At 35.5% G+C, this 19,230-nt stretch overlaps 1 protein-coding gene across 1 annotated transcript in view; it reads right to left on the bottom strand.

Moving 5' to 3' along the window:
- Window positions 1-3,919: 3,919 nt before the first annotated feature.
- DHX36 (DEAH-box helicase 36) overlaps window positions 3,920-19,230 on the bottom strand; it is a 50,512-nt gene continuing 35,201 nt past the window's right edge. The window contains exons 18-25 of the mRNA XM_019440020.2: window positions 17,613-17,786; window positions 17,358-17,444; window positions 16,205-16,288; window positions 13,636-13,735; window positions 13,451-13,541; window positions 8,732-8,852; window positions 7,701-7,853; window positions 3,920-7,294 (exon numbers count right to left, since the gene is read on the bottom strand). Coding sequence (XP_019295565.2) covers window positions 7,109-7,294; window positions 7,701-7,853; window positions 8,732-8,852; window positions 13,451-13,541; window positions 13,636-13,735; window positions 16,205-16,288; window positions 17,358-17,444; window positions 17,613-17,786 — 996 coding nt within the window. The 3' untranslated portion in view covers window positions 3,920-7,108. The remainder of the gene's footprint in view (window positions 7,295-7,700; window positions 7,854-8,731; window positions 8,853-13,450; window positions 13,542-13,635; window positions 13,736-16,204; window positions 16,289-17,357; window positions 17,445-17,612; window positions 17,787-19,230) is intronic.

The following is a 19,230-nucleotide window of genomic DNA, read 5'->3' as shown; positions in this document are numbered from 1 at the left end:
ACACCCATTTATTATCTCACGGTTGTGTAGTAAGAAGGCCAATATGGCAACATGGCATGGTAGGTTCTCTGCTTAGTCTCAGTCTCACTAGGCTGACATCAAAGTGTTGGCTGGCTGCTTTCTCAGCCAGAGCTTGGTATCTTTCATGCTCATACCTGTGGTTGGCAGAATTCGGTTCCTTGTAGTTGTAGGACCAAGAACCCTGCTTTTTTGCTGGCTGCCAGGGGTGGGGGTTGCTCACAGCTTCTTGGACCTGTTCCTTCATCTTCAAGGCAGCCGTGGCATGTTTAATCTTTTTCACATTTGCAATCTGACTCCATCTTACGCTACCAGCTGGAGAAAACTCTGCTTTTAAGGAACTCACATAATTATTAGACCTACAACAGGATAATCACTCTTAGGATTAACTCAGAATAAACTGATTTGGGACCTTAATTAGATCCACAAAATTCCTTTACCATGCAACATCACATAACCACAGATGCAACACGTGGGGGGAGGGGGCAGGGATAACGTGGGTCATCTTAAAATTCTGCCTACACCACCACTTGTAAATCGTAAAATGCTAACTCGTTCTCCTGTATCATGTATCTAGTCATAATACAGCCATGTGATAGGAAACACCAATCAAAGGCATCTTTGTTGGATTTTTCCTCAAGCCGGTGATGGAAGAGGAAAGAGATGGGTATACCTTCTCTGAACCTAGCAAGATCCATTCCCCTCTTTACTCCATCCTCCATATCCCAAATTACCGCTGCGTTTTCCCTGGACTGTAGAAAGCAGCAGAGGCAGAGCCACTTGGGGGACTGCAGTGCCAAATAACGCAGGGCAGAGTTTAGTGCCTACAGTTATCACTCTTGTGCATTAAATCTCCAAAGGGCTTGTTCTGGAGTGAGGATATGAACTTGGAGGACCGCAAACTTTGCTCTTTGGGCTTCTAGCACACTGAGGTCCTGACAAAAGCAAGTTAAGCCTTACTCTGCAGGAAGCTAGCATCCTCTTAGTTCTCAGTTATTTCCAAGAACAATTTCTCAAAAGGTTCCACAAATTAGCAAACATTGGGAGACACAGCATCAATGATACAGAAAAAACATACTTACAGGGACTCTAGTGAAATCATTACATGCATAGAACAATTATAACCACCATCTTTATAGAGATAAATCTCAGCCAAACTTTAAAATGCAACACAGTACAAAACAACTGTAAGAAGCAACTGAGGGGGGAAAAAAACCCACCACCACTAGAAATTATGGAACTAGGTTTAACAGATTAGGTAGTTGGTGAACTGGAAGAGAGGCTAGGAGAAACACCCACAAAGAAGCATATAGAGAAGAGATAAGGAAAATGAAGAGGTTCATTTGGAGTCCCATGTGAGAGTGGAGAGACAGGGAGCATTGGCAAAGGGACTGTACCTTTAGAAACTGCTCTGACTGGTCATAGGATGCAGGCTGTCCGCAGGGGGAAGGGGCCTTGGGTAAAGTGATTCCCATCAGTTGAGGACAATTCCTATAGAGGGCTGACGGGTGAAGGCAGTCATCTGACAGCACTTGCAGCAGCTAAGGACATATTCCTTCAGTCCTGAGGGAGGATCTGGGCAGAACATCCCAATATTCACAATATTTACTACATGTAGCTATGTCAGTATTAGACAAAATAGGTTTTAAGATAAAAGGTATGACTAGGGACAGAGAGACCCTAGATAATGATGCAAGTTTTATTGAACCAGGAAGATAAAATCCATGTATATTTTCTCTCAATAATATGGTCTCAATATATATAAAACAAAAATTGGGAGAAATTTAAGAAATTAATCAAAAATCATAGCCTGTAACACTTTAACTCTCTCATTTGCTACATAAAAATAAAAGTGTAGAAGGAGATAAAAATCAATGAAAGTGTGGGAGTTCTTAACGATAATTTAAAATTTAATAGGCATATATAGAACACCACAATTTAAGCATATATGTTCTTTTCAAGAACACACAGAATATTAAAACATTTGACCATTTCCTGGGTCATAAAGCAAGTTTCAACAAATTTTAAAGGACTGAAATTGTATACAGAGTTCTATGATTACACTTGGGTTAGAAATAAGTAATAAAAATAAATAACCACTTGGAAACTTAGACTTAAATGTAAAACACAAAGCTGTAAAACCCTTAGAAAGTAACACAGGAGGGTGCCTGGGTGGCTCAGTCAGTTGAGCGTCGACTTCGGCTCAGGTCATAATCTCACAGTTTGTGGGTTCAAGCCCTGCATCAGGCTCTGTGCTGACAGCTCAGAGCCTGGAGCCTGCTTCGAATTCTCTTCGGATTCCATGTCTCCCTCTTTCTCTGCCCCTGCCCAGCTCACACTGTCTGTCTCAAAAATAAACATACATACACACATACATAAATAGAAAGTAACACAGAAAATCTAGGTGATCTTTGGTTTGGCAGTGACTTTTTTTTTTTTGGACAACCAAATGCAGGATGCATGAAAGAAAAAAAATTATAAACTGAACCTTGTTAAAATAAAAAAATATCTGCTCTGTGACAGAAGAAAAGATAATCCAGAATAGGAGAAAATCTTGCAAAATACAGACCTGATAAAGCAATGGCATCCAGAATATACAAAGAACTCTCAAATCTCCACAATTAGAAAACAACTCAATTAGGAGAGCCTGACTGACTCAGCTGGGGGAGCATGTGACTCTTGGTCTTAGGGTCGTGGGTTCAAGCACTACACTGGGTGAGATTAATCTTTAATAAAATCTTTGAAAACAACTTAATTAAAAAATGGGTTCTTTGAAAAGGTGAAATACAACTGATGCACCTTTTAGCAAGACTAATAATAAAGAGAAAATTACCAGTGTCAAGAATGAAAGGGGACATCATTACAGATTCCTCAGACATTAAAAGGATAAAGAGATATTTAAACAACTTCAGACTCATAAATTCAACAACTAAGATAAAATGGGCCAACTCATGGAAAACCACAAACTACCAAAGCTCTAAATAGTCCCCTAACTACTAAATAGAATTTGTCTAAAAACTTCTGAAAAAGAAATGTCAGGTGCAAACAGTTTCACCGGAGAATATTTTTTATAATTTTACTTTATTCTGAGAGAGAGAGAGGGAGGCAAACAGGCAGAGAGAGGGAGAGAGAGAATCCCAAGCAGGCTCCATACTGTCAGCGCAAGGCCTAATGTGGGGCTCGAACTCACAAACTGTGAGATCATGACCTGAGCCGAAACCAAGAGTCAGACACTTAACCACTGGAGCCACCCAAGGGCCCCTCACGGAATTCTTACAAGCATTTAAGGAATTAACACCAATTCTATACAAACCTCTTTCAGAAACTGGAAGAGTAAGACTTCCCAACTCATTTTGTAAGGCCACCATTACCCCACAAAAAGGAAACTATAGATTGGTATCCTTAATCATTATAGAAATAAATGCAAATTAAAACCACAATGATACAGGACTCCACATCTACTGAAGGCTAACCTTAAACAACACCAATTAACAAAAATACCAAGTACTAGCAAGGATTTGAAACACTTGGAACCCCTCATATATTGCCAGTGGGAATGTAAAATAGCACACCCACTTTGGAAATCAGTTTGGCAGTTTCTTACAAAGTTAAACACACTTACCATGTGATACAACAATCTTAATCACAGGTATCTTCCTAAGAGAAATGAAAACCTTTATCTACACACAGCCTTGTATACACATGTTCACAGCAGCTTTATTTATAATAATAAAAAAAAAAAATAACTGAAAGGTCCATCAACTAATCAAAGAATAAACAAACTATGGTATAACCATACAAGGCAATACAATTAAACAATATAAAAGGAACAAACTACTGACACATGCAACAACAGGACTATCTCAGAAGCATTAAGTAAAAGAAACTGGACACAAAAGACTAAATATGATTTTCCATTTATTGGAAATTCTAGAAAAGGCAAAAATAGTGACAAATAGCAGATCAATGGTTGTCAATGAGTAGGAATAGAGGCAGGGGACTGACTGCAAAGGGGAAAAGGAAAACTTAGGTGACGGGAATGTTCTATGTCAGGATTATGGTGGCAGGCATTACATGACTTTATACGTTGACAATATTCATGGGATTATATACTTGAATTGGCAAATTTTATTATATATAAAATACTTCCTTAAAGCTAAAAAAAAAAAAAAGCATGGAAATACATGAAAAGGTAACAGTGGTAACATGCTTTTCTTCATATATTCAATTCCCAAATATTCTACAAATAAGGGTTTACTGTCTTAAAATCAGAAAATATTTAAAAACAATTAGCATATTATGATTATACCACATGATCACAATTACTTAAAAATAAATATACACAAACACAGAGCTAAAAGAGTGGAAGAAAATTTATGATTTACTTTGGGTGAAGGGGTACTAAAATAAATTCATTCTAAAGCTTTTCAATAATTTCTAGCTTTTAGGGTGGACTTTGTTTTAAAAATATAGGAAGAACAGAAAATCACCTGTAACAGGTATAAACGTATCTAGAGCTTTTGCCCAAGTTAATGAATTAGGAAGCATTACATGCATTCACTTTTCAAAGACACATTTTAAAGATTACTCAGGGGTTTCTTTGTCCCCCCCACCCACCCAAGTTTCTTAGTTATTCTAGACAGAGTTCAAGAGTTCAAGAATTCTAGGTATTGCTAAGAATGGTGAGGCAAATAGATTTTTCTTTTAAATGTCTTGATTCTTTAAAACTACTAAATAACAAAGAGTACTTAGATCTGGAACAAATTTTCCACTCAGTAATATACTATTTTGTAAACAAAAGAAACAACACAAATAGCACCTTCAATCAAGATTTCCATCCTGATCAGCTGTACAGAAGACATAAATTGAGAGTGATAGTAACCGCTTTAATCTCTCTCAATCGCTGATTTAAACAATTCTTTAGGAACATTTTCCTCATTCATATGGAGATTAAATATTGGTTTGGGAACATGGAACCAATTAAGTAATAATCCCTTTTTTTAAAAGAGATTCTTTAAATGCTTTCTTCCAAGACCATTTTGGCCTACTGTGAATTTAAACTGGAGAGTAAAAGCAAGAAAAAACACACATACGCAGACATAAAAACACTCATAGAGCAAATGGGACCCAATGGTCAGGTCACCTTGAGTTTAGGGACAAAACCACAATATTGTCATAGGACTCAATGCAAGAGTTCAGTAAAAGATCACTTTTGGGAGACTAGCCAAGAGAATGGACTTAGGACACAGTACATTCAAAACCTTTAGATAATAAGGATAGGTTGACACACATTCCCAGAAATGAGAGCAGTACCTGAACCAGTGCTGTTACTCAGATCACCATAGCATTATGAATAAATCCCAGTTATTATTCGATACTCTTCCTTTGGTTTCCTTACATTTATTGGAAGGCACAGTAAAGTTTGAATTTTTTAGAGTGCAGCAGGATGTTCTTTTATTTCTTTTTGCGGTATGTTCAGGTTCACTACTTTTACACCTTTTGTCAGACATGTGGTTCAAACTGTTAGATCACAAAAGAAATGGTAGAAACAGAGGCCGCAGCAAACACTCAATGATGGAGACCATGTATTTCAGTTAATATGCTTTCTGCCAAGTTATACACAATATACTACCTAAAAGTGGCTTAACTCAAAGAAGAAGGGTTTATGATATTAAAATAAGTCCACGTGCAAGGCAAATCTAGAACTGGATAATTCAGCAGCTCACTAGCATTATCAAGGACTGTAGTGATTTATATCTTTCCACTGAGCCAACATCATTATCCCCTGGAATCCTAAAATGGCTACAGCAGTGCCAGATTCAGATAAGACAATGTCCACAGGAGAAAATTTCCTCCTCTAAATCTACTAGTGAGGAAAATCTTTCTCAGATGCCCTCTCGCAGGTCACTCGTCAGTTACTATTGACAACACAGGTTCACATACTCATGCCTCATCAGTTACTTCTAAGAAGAATAAGACCATGCAGAACTGGCTTAACAGTCCGAGTTACCCTTGAGGAAGAGAGTCTAATACCCCTGGGCACAAGGCTATGTAGAGGGAGAACACTTGAACAGTCAAGCGAATGGGGAGGAAAAAATGGCTGTTGGATAGCAACCAACAGTATCTATCACAGTCTGATAAGGCTGAAAATATTAGCCTATCACTAGCCCTGTCACGCGAGCTTCCACTGGTTAAGAGGACAAAGCAGAACTCAGAACACAAAAATGAATGTAAAATGGATTGCTATAAAAAAATAAAATCCAGGGACAAATAATAACTAAGATTTAGTGAATACATTCTATGTGCCAGACACCAGTCTAGGCACTTTACATCAACATATTTGATCCTCAACAACTGTTACCTTTATTTTACAGATAAAGAAAAGAGAAAAGCCAAGTAACTTGCCCAAGGGAGCTGGTAAGTCACAGCTGAAATTTGAACTTAGGTGGTCAAGTCTAGACTCATGTTCTCAATTGCTACATTATGCTGCACCGGGTAAAGTAAAAGGGGTACAAATATATTCTAAAAAGATTAAAAAAAAAAAAAATCAAATATGCCAAAGGATAGATGGATGTAGAAACCAAGCCAAAAAGCTAGATGAGATTTATACACTGTACATTTTATTAAATACTGGGCTTTATAACAACAGATTAATTTACCTCTAATAGAAGTTTTACTTAAAAATGTGGTTGTGTTCAAATTTTTAACCTGATACTGCTTTTTGGCTAACCATTCTGTTTTTTTACCGGTTTCTGTATTCAGTCACTATGGGCAGAAAGATTAACTTTTCTTAAAAGAACAAAGGCATTTCTCAAGTGGTACAACACTCAATATATATAAGTGCAGTCCTCCCAAAGTGTGGACATGACCACAACAGAATATATGATCAGAAGACATATTGCTTTTTATGGTATATTTATAATAGCTACAGATAACATTGTTAAATCATGCACATTACATCTTTACTACCTAATGAAGATTTCTACCTTACATATGGAAATTATTCATGTCCCGTGGTTTGGCATCTAGCCAAAAATTAAACTATGATGGAAAATGGCTGTCAAAGTTTCAGACCACCACAGAAAAGTTGTCAGCTGTAATATCCATCCTGGAATCGTGGTGGAAAGTTCCTGGGACTTGCTTTTTCCTGTGTTTTAATCAAGTCTATAATAGCTGACAGTACTGCACAGTCTCTGGATTTAGTGTCCTTCCAATCTACTGGATGGGGACTTTCGATCTTCTCTTGCAGAAGGATATCTAGTTCTTTTCTTAATTCCTAAGGTTGGAAAAATCACATATGTTCAACAACGGCAAATACACTATTAAGCGGAGTAATAAATAAAAGTGACTTTAGCTGTTACAAGGAATTTCATAAGCTATTATACATAATACTGAAATATTTAGTGAGCAACTAACTAAAGTGTGGTTATGAGTAGCCAACTAAAGTATACTCCAGTTAAAAAATTCAAACTTCAATCACACCGAGCCATTTAGAATGGCTGGTCCATAAATACCTCAAAAAACAATTCTGAGAAACTATGCATCAACTTCTCAACACCATTTGCTCTGTTCAAATCGAGCAAGAAATGTCTAATGCAACATATATAACACTTGGGACAAAACCGCAAGATCACATGCTAACTTGCCTGCAGATTCAAAGACAATCATGTAAAGTCAGTCACCTTAACAAGATGGGCAATTCTTGCTGGAGACTGAAAGACAATCCATTCATCTACGGCAATAGTTTCCTGATCATTATCCTTCTGGATGGAAATATCACCTCCAAAGAACAAGAGACAGTATGGGGAAACCTCTGTGCAGTCATACAAGTATATCTGTAATGAGAATTAAAGCAAACTAAAATGCTCAGGAGTCTGAAAGATTATTGCCACATTAATTCACTGCCACCAGTACTAATGATATTAGTGCTTTCCTTCTAAATCAGGTGTTATCCTGCTAGTGTGATTACTGAAACTAATTTTCAGAATGTATCATTTTAAACCAGCCAGTCTTCATTAATCCAGAGAACACAGTTTTATATTTGTTTCAATTCAAATAGCACTGTTCTTTAAAAAAAATATTTCCTGAGTGACACAATGAAAACACTAATGTATCTGAAATTATTTTTATCTATATATAAACAGAATCTCACTCAATGTTCTGACCAATACTTGATACATTGAAATATCAGCAAAATTCTTTGTATGGTGTAAACCCCTATACCCGAGAATGCCAGTATTTATTCAAAACAGGCTCTGAAGGAAAACTATGCAAAGCAAGTAACTGTCCCAATTAAATAAAATACAAAGATCCATCGTGATAGACCTGCTGCACATTAAAAATATAGATTATTTTCTTCAGAGTTATAATTCGGGGCGCCTGGGTGGCTCAGTCACTTAAATGTCCAGCTCAGGTCATGATCTCAACAGTTCATGGGATTGAGACCTTCCACACCCCACAGCCACCACCTCCTGGCAGGCTCACAATGACAGGGCTGAGCATACTTGGGATTCTCTCCCTCTCTGCCCCTCCCCCACGCATGTATTTTCTCTCTCTCAAAATATATAAATAAACATTAAAAAGGAAAAGCCTTAATTCATGTCAGAAGAAAAATTTTCAGAAGAGAACAAATTTTGTTCATAATTGTGAGAAATACGCAACTGTAAAAAAGATCGATGTTCGAGGTGCATGATTATGTTAAATATTCACTTACACTACTTGTTCTCATCTTCAGGTGATAGATAAGCCAGTTGTAGTGAAATTCTGTTTGCTCCACATTAACAGATTTAGGATGAATAGCAACTAGTCCATCAGTTTTTGTGTAAACTTTGACCCTTTAAAAAAAGTTAAAATGCAATTTGTTAGACAAATTCTAGGAGATCCAAACCAATCCCAGAATCTAAAAAAAAAATTCCACAGGTGAGTTAACTTTTTGTAATATAAATTTACAAATTTGTATTTGCGAACAGAATTTTAACAAACATGGAAAAATATCAGTTAAATATGAATAACCACATGACAAACTCTTTTCTCACAGGTGTAATTACTGAACATCTTAGGTGAGGAAATATCCCTTAATTCTGTTATTCACACTATACTACTAAAAAACTAAGAATAAAATAAATATCTGAAATAATTCTAAGGTATTCAGACCAAGAGAATAGTGTATACATTTTACCATCAATCACAATACTGACAATATCCTTAATTTCCAAAATAACTTTGTAAAATGAACAATTATGGGGACCCTGGGTGGCTCAGTCGGTTAAACATCTAACTCTTAATAAGGATCTCAGCTCAGGTCATGACCTCATGTATATGGGATTGAGTGCTGAGTTGGGCTCTATGCTGACACTATGGAGCCTGTGTGGGATTCTCTCTTTGCCTTTCCCTCTACTTGTGTGCGAGCATGCATCCTCTCTCACTCTCTCTCAAAATAAACATTTTTAAAAAATAAAAAATTTCATAGGTTACACACCCAGACGAATATAAAATAAAAAATTAAGAATTGTCTTTAAAAGGGATTTTAGGTACAACTTATTTTTAAAAACCTATCCTAAAATATGTTATCAATGGTTTCTTATTCATTCAAATCCCCCAATTTCAGAATGGGAATACTTGGAATAAATGTATTTTTTTTAAATATGAAATTTATTGTCAAATTGGCTTCCATACAACACTCAGTGCTCATCCCACAGGTGCCCTCCTCAATGCCCATCACTCACTTTCCCCTGCCTCCCCACCCCCATCACCCCTCATTTATTCTCAGTTTTTTTTTTTAATTTTTTTTTCATGTTTTTATTTATTTTGGAGGCAGACAGACAGAGCATGAGCAGGGGAGAGGCAGAGAGAGAGGGAGACACAGAATCCGAAACAGGCTCCAGCCTCTGAGGTGTCAGCACAGAGCCCGACACGGGGCTCGAACTCACAGACTGCGAGATCATGACCCAAGCCAAAGTCGGACGCTTAACCAACTGAGCCACCCAGGTGCCCCTTATTCTCATTTTTTTTTCAATATATGAAGTTTATTGTCAAATTGGTTTCCATACAACACCCAGTGCTCATCCCAAAAGGTGCCCTTCTCAATACCCATCACCCACCCTCCCCTCCCTCCCACCCCCCATCAACCCTCAGTTTGTTCTCAGTTTTTAACAGTCTCTTATGCTTTGGCTCTCTTCCACTCTGACCTCTTTTTTTTTTTTTCCTTCCCCTCCCCCATGGGTTTCTGTTAAGTTTCTCAGGATCCACATAAGAGTGAAAACATATGGTAACTGTCTTTCTCTGTATGACTTATTTCACTTATCATAACACTCTCCAATTTCATCCACGTTGCTACAAAAGGCCATATTTCATTCTTTCTCATTGCCAAGCAGTATTCCATTGTGTATATAAACCACAATTTCTTTATCCATTCATCAGTTGATGGACATTTAGGCTCTTTCCATACTTTGGCTATTGTTTAAAGTGCTGCTATAAACATTGGGGTACAAGTGCCCTTATGCATCAGCGCTCCTGTATCCCTTGGGTAAATTCTTAGCAGTGCTATTGCTGGGTCATAGGGTAGATCTATTTTTAATTTTCTGAGGAACCTCCACACTGTTTTCCAGAGTGGCCGCACCACTCTGCATTCCCACCAACAGCGCAAGAGGGTTCCCATCTCTCCACATCGTCTCCAGCCATCTATAGTCTCCTGATTTGTTCATTTTAGCCACTCTGACTGGCGTGAGGTGGTATCTCAGTGTGGTTTTGATTCGGATTTCCCTGATGAGGAGGGACGTTGAGCATCTTTTCATGTGCCTGTTGGCCATCTGGATGTCTTCTTTAGAGAAGTGTCTAATTAATGATTTCTGCCCATTTCTTCACTGGATTGTTTTTTGCGTGTGGAGTTTGGTAAGTTCTTTATAGATTTTGGATACTAGCCCTTTGTCTGATATGTCATTTGCAAGTATCTTTTCCCATTCTGTCGGTTGCCTTTTAGTTTTGTTGATTGTTTCCTTTGCAATGCAGAAGCTTTTTATCTTCATGCTTCTGCACTGCTAAGGAATAAAGGTATTCTGACATAGCTCTAGTCAGTCTCTCAATTTCCAGGGTCTTTCTTTGATAGTCATAAAAGTTTTACCTCAAAATACACGAGTCTTTAATCAATATTATTCAACATGGAGATGTCTGACAGTTTCTTTTGAAACAATCAATGGTAATTGCCTGTATTAAATGACAACATAAAAGCTCTTAATCCATTAATCCTTCCCATTTGTTTTTAAGAGTATCTTTCCATGGTTCTAGGAACTCATAATACTTCTAACCAAATTCATGAATCACAGTCATGAGTCCTTAGAATAAAATCAGAAATTATTCTTCCTCACCACAGCCTATTTAACCAATGCCACCCTATAACCCTACATCATGAAAGCAGCAGGGGTTGGCAAACTTTTTCTGTACAGGACCACACAGAAAATATTTTAGGCTTTGTAAGCCAGATGAGCTCCATCACAGCTACTCAAGTCTGCTGACAAAGCAGGAAAGCAGACACAGACAACATGTAAACGAAGAGGTGTGGCTGTTCCAATAAAAATTTATACCAACAAGAATTTTGGCCAAGCATGCTAAAATTGGCTGGTCCCTGGTCTAGACCAAAATAAAGCACCAATACAAACAGAACTACATTTTTTTCCGTAAATCCTTCATAGGATGGCAGAGAAATTTACAAAATGTATTTCAGAGTCTCTGTTAAGCTATCTGTAAAGACAAGAATGGATATTTTAAAAAACTGACAAAGTAATGATCTCAAAAAAGTACCTGGTTCACTTAAAGTGTAGATAATCCAGTTACAATGATTAAAATTCATGCTATCCATAACTTCCTATGGGACAATAAGGTTTTTCAAACTCTGCATATTTGACATATTAAACTGAGTAATCCTTGTCGTGGAGGCTGTCCTGGATATTAAAGGTTTAATAGCATCTCTGGCCTCTATCTACTAGATGCTAGTAGTACTGCCCCAGCTGGAACTACCCCAAATGTCACAAATAAAATGTCCCTTGGCAGGTAGTCACCCCAGTTGAGAAGCACTGCCCTAAAACAATGTCTGCACTTTAATCTGTCTTTGAGATCTTGTATTTTCATGTTTATCATCATAGGATATCCAAACTTTTTCATTTAATGTCAGTTTATTTTGTTATTGTACAGTAACTGTTTTATATGCCTTATTTATATGAGCTTAAATGCCATTATAATATGATAATATCAAATAATTTCCCCACTTTTTTTTTTGGACACCTATGTTCTTTACATCTTTTTAAAAAACATTTGGAATTACTTCCTTAGGACACAATGCTCAAATTAACGTATTCACTTATGAATCCACTGGCCAGGGACTATTTTAATGACATGACACAAGAGTCTAATGTGTCTTCATTCACACACTACTACACATCTGTGACTTAGAGTTGCTGTTTCCTCACTAGAATGAACTTATTTGCTAGGCAAAAAATATGCCTTGCAGTCTCCAATTAGTCCTGAGGCTAATTATTTGTACACATATTTAAAAGTTATACCTTATTACCTAAAACAGTGAAATCACCACAATTTTCATCAAAGAGGTAAATTAGAAAATTATGTGTCTTAGAAGAGAAGAAACCCTAAAAAAGTCTTCTCTAGGTAATAGCCATCCATGCACTGTTTTTAAATGTTTATTTTTGAGAGAAACAGAGAGAGAGAGAGAGAGAACACAATCAGGGGAGGGGTAGAGAAAGGGAGACACGAATCCAAAGCAGGCTCCAGGCTCTGAGCTGTCAGCAGAGAACCTGACGTGGGGTTTGAACTCACCAACTATGACATCATGACCTGAGCAGAAGTTGGACACTTAGCCGACCGAGCCACTCAGATGCCTCTGCACTGACTTTTTTTTTTTTTTAATAGCTGGCTTACTTTCCTAATATTTACCCTAGTATTATATTTCATTAACGTTCTTTGTGAATAATGGGTGATGGGAGAGCTGACTCCAGGTAAGTGCTATGAGGGAAAGTGATGCCTGTGTTAAATAGTTTGCATTCTCTTAAATTTATTATTTTTTTTAATCTTTATTTTTTATTTTTGAGAGAGAGAGAGAGAGTGCAAGCAGGGTAGGAACAGAGAGAGGGAGACATAGAATCCCAAGCAGGCTCCAGCCTCTGAGCTGTCAACACAGAGCCCGACATGGGGCTTGAACTGACAGACTGTGAGATAATGACCTGAGCCAAAGTCAGATGCTTAACTGACTGAGCCACCCAGGTGCCCCTGCATTCTCTTCAATTTAGATCAAAAGTAAAGAACAAGAACATGGCCCAAATATAAAGAAGAACAAATTTAAAATATAAGCTCTGCTGCCATAAAGAGGATTTCAAAAGCTGAAGGAGACAATTAGAAATAATTCATAATAATCTTCAATGCTTACATTTTTCTTTTTTTACCCAAATTTAGTCGGATTTTAGCAACTTTAGGATATAAACCAGCACAGATGACAGCTTTAATTATCTTCTCATTATCTATTGGGAGTAGGAAGATAGAGGGGAAAAAAATTAAAATACAGATACAACAAATGCAAAAAGCAAGCTATTTTCACTGCATTTTCTTCTTTACCTGAATTTATATTAGATTTTGGATCTTTAGGATTTCTACTGCTTACAAATCCAGCTCCAAGAAGATGCTCAGCAAACTGTCCTTTCATGTTATGCAGCATCTAGGGAGCAATGGTAACAAACAGAACTAGAATACCTTTCATACAGATTTTTATAGGGGCCATACAACGTATACTCATATAAATAGCTGTAAGTTTTCCTTGCTTTATAAGACACTTGCAAAAATGTGATGTTTTAGAGCAGAGGCTGGCAAACTACAAAATTTACAAACACCTGTTTTTGTCAATAAAGTTTTACTGAAACAAAGTCACACTCGCTCAGCTATTATTTATGGTTACTTTTACACTATAATAACAGAAGTGAGTGGCTCTAACAGACACCATATGGCCTATAAGCCTAAAATATCATCTGATTTTTTAACAGAAAAGTTTTGCCTGCTATTAAGGAATAACCACTGATGTTTTAAGTATTGCTCCATTCTGCAGAAGATTCATTAACATAATTTAAAAAATGGTTCTCCACCCCATATTTTGAAAACAAACAAAACTCCCAAAAAACAGAAAAGCATAAATAAAATAATCAACATCCATATATTTCTACTACATCCATAACTGCTGTTACATACTGGCACAAAGGCTTAATGTCTGTTTTTCTGTTTTTTTTTGAAGAAGAATCCTAATTTGAATAAAAATGATGCATGGCTCATTATAAAGCACACAAGTAATACAGGAAGTACAAATGAAATTTCCCTAACTCAGTTTAGTCAGAAGTAACCATTTACTAACTAAATAATACTGCAGACATTTACACATATATACTGACAGAAGAGTTAGATAGAAATGCTATCCTAACAATGGGACAATGTATAAAAGCTATTTTAATACGAGTATTAAAATTAATTTGAGTTCAATTTTTTGGGGGTGCTGGATAATTTGAGTTCAATTTTAAAAAGTTAAATAGAAATAAAAATTAAATTGATGAATCTTAAATTTTCACAATCACAAAAGATAATAAAGGATCCTTTAAGCTTAAAATAAGAGATTATGAAACGTAAAGTTGGTCTTAAGTCTATATCCCTTTTGTGAACTACGTGACTCTGACACTCTAGACCATGTCCTGGTTTTTTTATTACCATTATTTTATACTGTTCAGAATAAGAACTATTCTACTCTATTCTGTTCTGTATCTATAATTCCCAATACTGTTTTGTATTTGTTCTATATTTAAATAATATCCACACATAACACTCATTGATTTAATAGGTACTCTCCATTTCTGAAATTCTTTTTATCTCTTAATAGACAGCAATTCAATGTCTCTTTTTCAAGAACAGCTCATGGGTGTAGTATTTCAAATGCATTCTTGAATGCCTGTCCTCTGTCTTTATAGGTGAATTAATATCTTGACTGGATAGAATATTCTCAACCCTTGGATTCAGTCATCTTTTCATACATGTAGTTCATTTTATTTTCTCTATTGAAGGAAATGTTCTTGCACATATCTCTGAATACATAGTCATAATTACCCCTGAATTTTCTATGGAGAGACACCTATTATCTTCATGATGGATCAGTCCTGTCTTCCTGTCTAGAAGCTTTTTACTTATTGTTTTCAATTTTTTCTTTTGTGGCTGCATCTACAAACTGTGATTACCTAGACTCTTTCTTCTAGATCAATCCTTTACAGGGATATCCATTTTGTTCCCTGTAATTCTTTTGGTCATCAATGTGTCTTCTTAGGTCAGCAGTCTTTTCATCCACTCTATTGGTTTATTTTCTTATCTTTGTTTTATTGAATTCATATTCTTCCTAAACTGTTATTTACTATGAAGCAGTTGTACAGTATTTTCTGTTGAGATATGTTGTAATCTATTCTTTTTTGACATTGATTGTTGTAACTTTGAGAACTGTCATATTTCATTTTGTTAATGTTTGCACAGCTTTTATTAGATTTGCTAGACATGCTAGATTCTTGATTCTTTTACCCCCTTGTACATTTGTTAAATGTCCAGTACCAAGGTTCCTGCCATATCACTGGAATGTACATGTAACAGGGGAACGTGAGGAATTCCTAATCTTACACTTCTCCAATTCAGTGTAGAGTCGTTATGTCTGATGTCTATCTGTCCTGTTTATTTACGATCTCTGGTTCACAAAGGCCTCCTTTCCAGTGTTTTCTTATTAAAGATAACCTACCCAAAAGTTAAGGTAAAGATACTGTTTATTATTTTAAAATAGATTTTAGGAGTATCAGCATTTTCAGGCTGAATCATCAAAACAGCAACTAGAAGGTGGGGGCAAAAAGAGTACCCAAGCTTTACTACATTTTCCTGCTATACTCTGGAATCTTGTTTCTTTTCTTAGCCATTAGCCACCTTTATGTTTATTATATTATATACCTTTGTTTTGTTGCAGTTGATTTATTTAATAAAGATTCCTTCTATTATTTTGTAAAATCATTTAACTTCATGTAACAAACTCACACCATTAACTTTTTTGCTAAAGATCTAACTATACAAAATGGATACATATAAACATATTTGGGAATCATTTCAAAACATTCACCATTACCTGCAATGTGTTTGAAGACAAAAAATATTCCCAGCAATAGTCTTTTTCATATCTGAAACCACGTCGCCTAGCATCTTCCCAGCCCTATGGGGCAAAGAAATTAAAGAAAACTATTAATATTGTTCATCAAAGCAAAGATTCTTACTAGTTTATCTTTATTTGGGTAATAACTTACTCTTCTACCAATACTTCATCTTCTTTATAAACTACTCAAAGAATTTTGAAATTCACATACTATTAAAAAAAAGCACTCCCCATGATTCTAGTTGTTAAGATATACCCACTAATGAATTTCCAGACCTTTCTTCATACAAACAAGTACAAGTTATATAACAATATACTGTGTATTTTATACAAAATGCCATCATATATATTAGGTATTAATAAAAAAGAACACTGCTGAACAAATTCTAATGCTACTGTATTGGAATATACACAAATATATATATATATATTATATACATATAATAGATATATAATATATATGTATGTAAATATATATATATAATATCTATATATAATATATATGTATGTATATGAAGTTATATACACAGACAAGGGAAGATGGGGAAAAAGAAAAGTTAATACTGGATGAGCTCAAAGAAAAAAAATACATAACTTTCCCATAATATGTGGTATAAAAATGAATCTAGAGCTACAGTAAAAAGATACTATCTCTAAAAACCTAATTACATTTAAATTTTGCAAATATGGGTGATAAATGTATTCCTCACATAAGCTTGACTTTTGGGAGGAGAAATGGTCTCTCTAAATAATGTGCATGATTAGCATAGTCATCAAAATGTTAAATCTGAATAAGTTACAGTTTATTAATAAACAGACTAAGACCACCTTTTACGAATGTCAACACAAAGATATAAATGAATATAAAATAGATTTTTAAGATAAACTGTTAATTTGTTCTACTGTTATCAAAACACAAATACAGATTTTTTTTTCCCAAAAGGGTAAATGTAATGAACTATCAAAAAATATATCATGTGCAATGTTTTTTAAATGTTCACCTAATTTTAAACACTCAGCAATTTATTCCTGATACCTATTAAATATACACATTTTAAAAACTGAGTACATCTATTATCAGCTTTTCACTTGAATGAACTGTCACAATCCAGAACAAGTCATTTTTTACCTCAAATGCATTCACAACTGTCAAATGGTCACTTTTGGTATCTTTTGCCAATTCTTTTCTTCTTGCATCTGCAATCTTTTCTTTGCCCTTAAGAAAGAAGGAAAAAAAAAAAAAGAAAAAATAGATGAAGGCCACTTAAATTGCCCTGATGGTCAAGTGAGAAAGGCATTCGAATAAAATGCTGAAAAATGGATCTCAACAAAAACTATTCTGTGAATATAAAAACGCTTAGCCTTTTATCTGTATCTTTCTTACCAATGGAATGACAAAAGGATCTTTGAAGCTGAGACTAGCAGCAATGGTGAGTACTGGGTCTAAACAACAGAAAAGAGCTCCAAAAAGAATCATTTTTCCAATGTGTGGCTCAACTGGTAATCGTGCTAAGTGGACTCCAAGGGGTGTCAATTCTTCTTGTTTATCCAAAGCATTCTGTAAAGCACGGATTTATGTTTAAAATCAACACTGTAAAGCATCCTATTCAAAGCTATTTTAGTTTGCTTTAAAATAAACAACAGGAGAGGTCTCACTCTTAGACCCAAATGCTTTAATATTGTTTGATGCTGTTTTCTTCACCAAAACAGAATTTCTGAAGTCAGCAAAGGTTAGAAACTTACATTAAAATAGACAAATAAAATATCCACAACCTGGCCCTACTCTAAATGTTAGGAGAGAAATAAGAGAAATACCACATTAGCAATCTTTCAATCAAATAAAATCACCCCCTGGTGTTGTGGGACAAAATAAAACAAAGAAAGAAACAACTATTATATATTCGAAATATATAATGCAAAGCTTTGATTCTGGTAGTTTACATCAGACAGGAAGGCAAGAAATAATGGGCATATCCAGAACACTGAAAACTGGGGGTGGGCTACTGCTCTGATTACCTAGGTAATTTGGTCCAATCGTCCCACTGAATACAGCTAGGAAAGCTGCTTGAAGACACTGAGGAGTTAAAAAAGAAGTATAAAAATTCTAAGTATAGAATTTGGAGAATAACAGAAGTCCAGGGAGGTGAGCCCAGAACTGGTGCTTCTTTTCCTGGCAGAAGCAACATAAATCTTCGCTGGAGAAAGTTATCATCATCTTAGGTTTCAAATTTTTATCTACAAAGAGCACTATAAATGCAATGTCCAGTACACAATTAAAGTAACTAGGTACACAAAAAGATATCAACAAAAAATAAAAACCGTAACCCGTATGTATCCCATCAGAAAAGACTTCTACTAAACATTTATGGTGGAAATAACCTTAATCTTACAAAAAATTCTTTCAGAGAACAGAAAAACAAAAAAAATATATAATGCTCCCTACTTGTTTTTTTGTACCTGGCATAATCTTGGTAACAAACTGGACAGGGACATTTGGAGAAAGGAAAACTACTAAATAAACTTATGCATGAGAAACCACAGGGAGTTAAAAAAAAAAAAAAAAAAGGCAAATTGAATCCCAGCAAGTTAGATTTGTTTCAGGAATGAAAGTTGGTTTAACATTTGAAAAAAAAAAAATCAACGTAATCCAATACACAGCAAATTAAACAAGAAAAAACCCACATCATAATCTCATGAGAGGCAGAAAAGGGATTTGACAAAATCAATTATCCATGCACAATAAAAATCTTTTAGTAAACCAGAAACTTCCTTAATTTGACGGTTTCCATGAAAAAAATCTTCAACAAATACACTCAACAAATTGTTGACAGCTTTCCCTCTGAGAAAAAGAACACAAGAATGTACACTATCATACCACTTCTGCTCAAGATTGTACTATGGGTCCTAGATGATTGGAAAGGGATAAACAGAACTATTTATAGGGCCTCTAGGTGGCTTAATGGGTTAAGTGTCTGACTCCTGATTTCAATTCAAGTCATGAT

This window comes from Panthera pardus, unplaced genomic scaffold (assembly GCF_024362965.1).
Source record: "Panthera pardus isolate Hobbes unplaced genomic scaffold, ASM2436296v1 HiC_scaffold_16, whole genome shotgun sequence".
Lineage (NCBI taxonomy): Eukaryota > Metazoa > Chordata > Mammalia > Carnivora > Felidae > Panthera > Panthera pardus.
The sequence above is the reverse complement of the archived record's forward strand: the minus strand, read 5'-3'. Positions and strand labels throughout refer to the sequence as shown.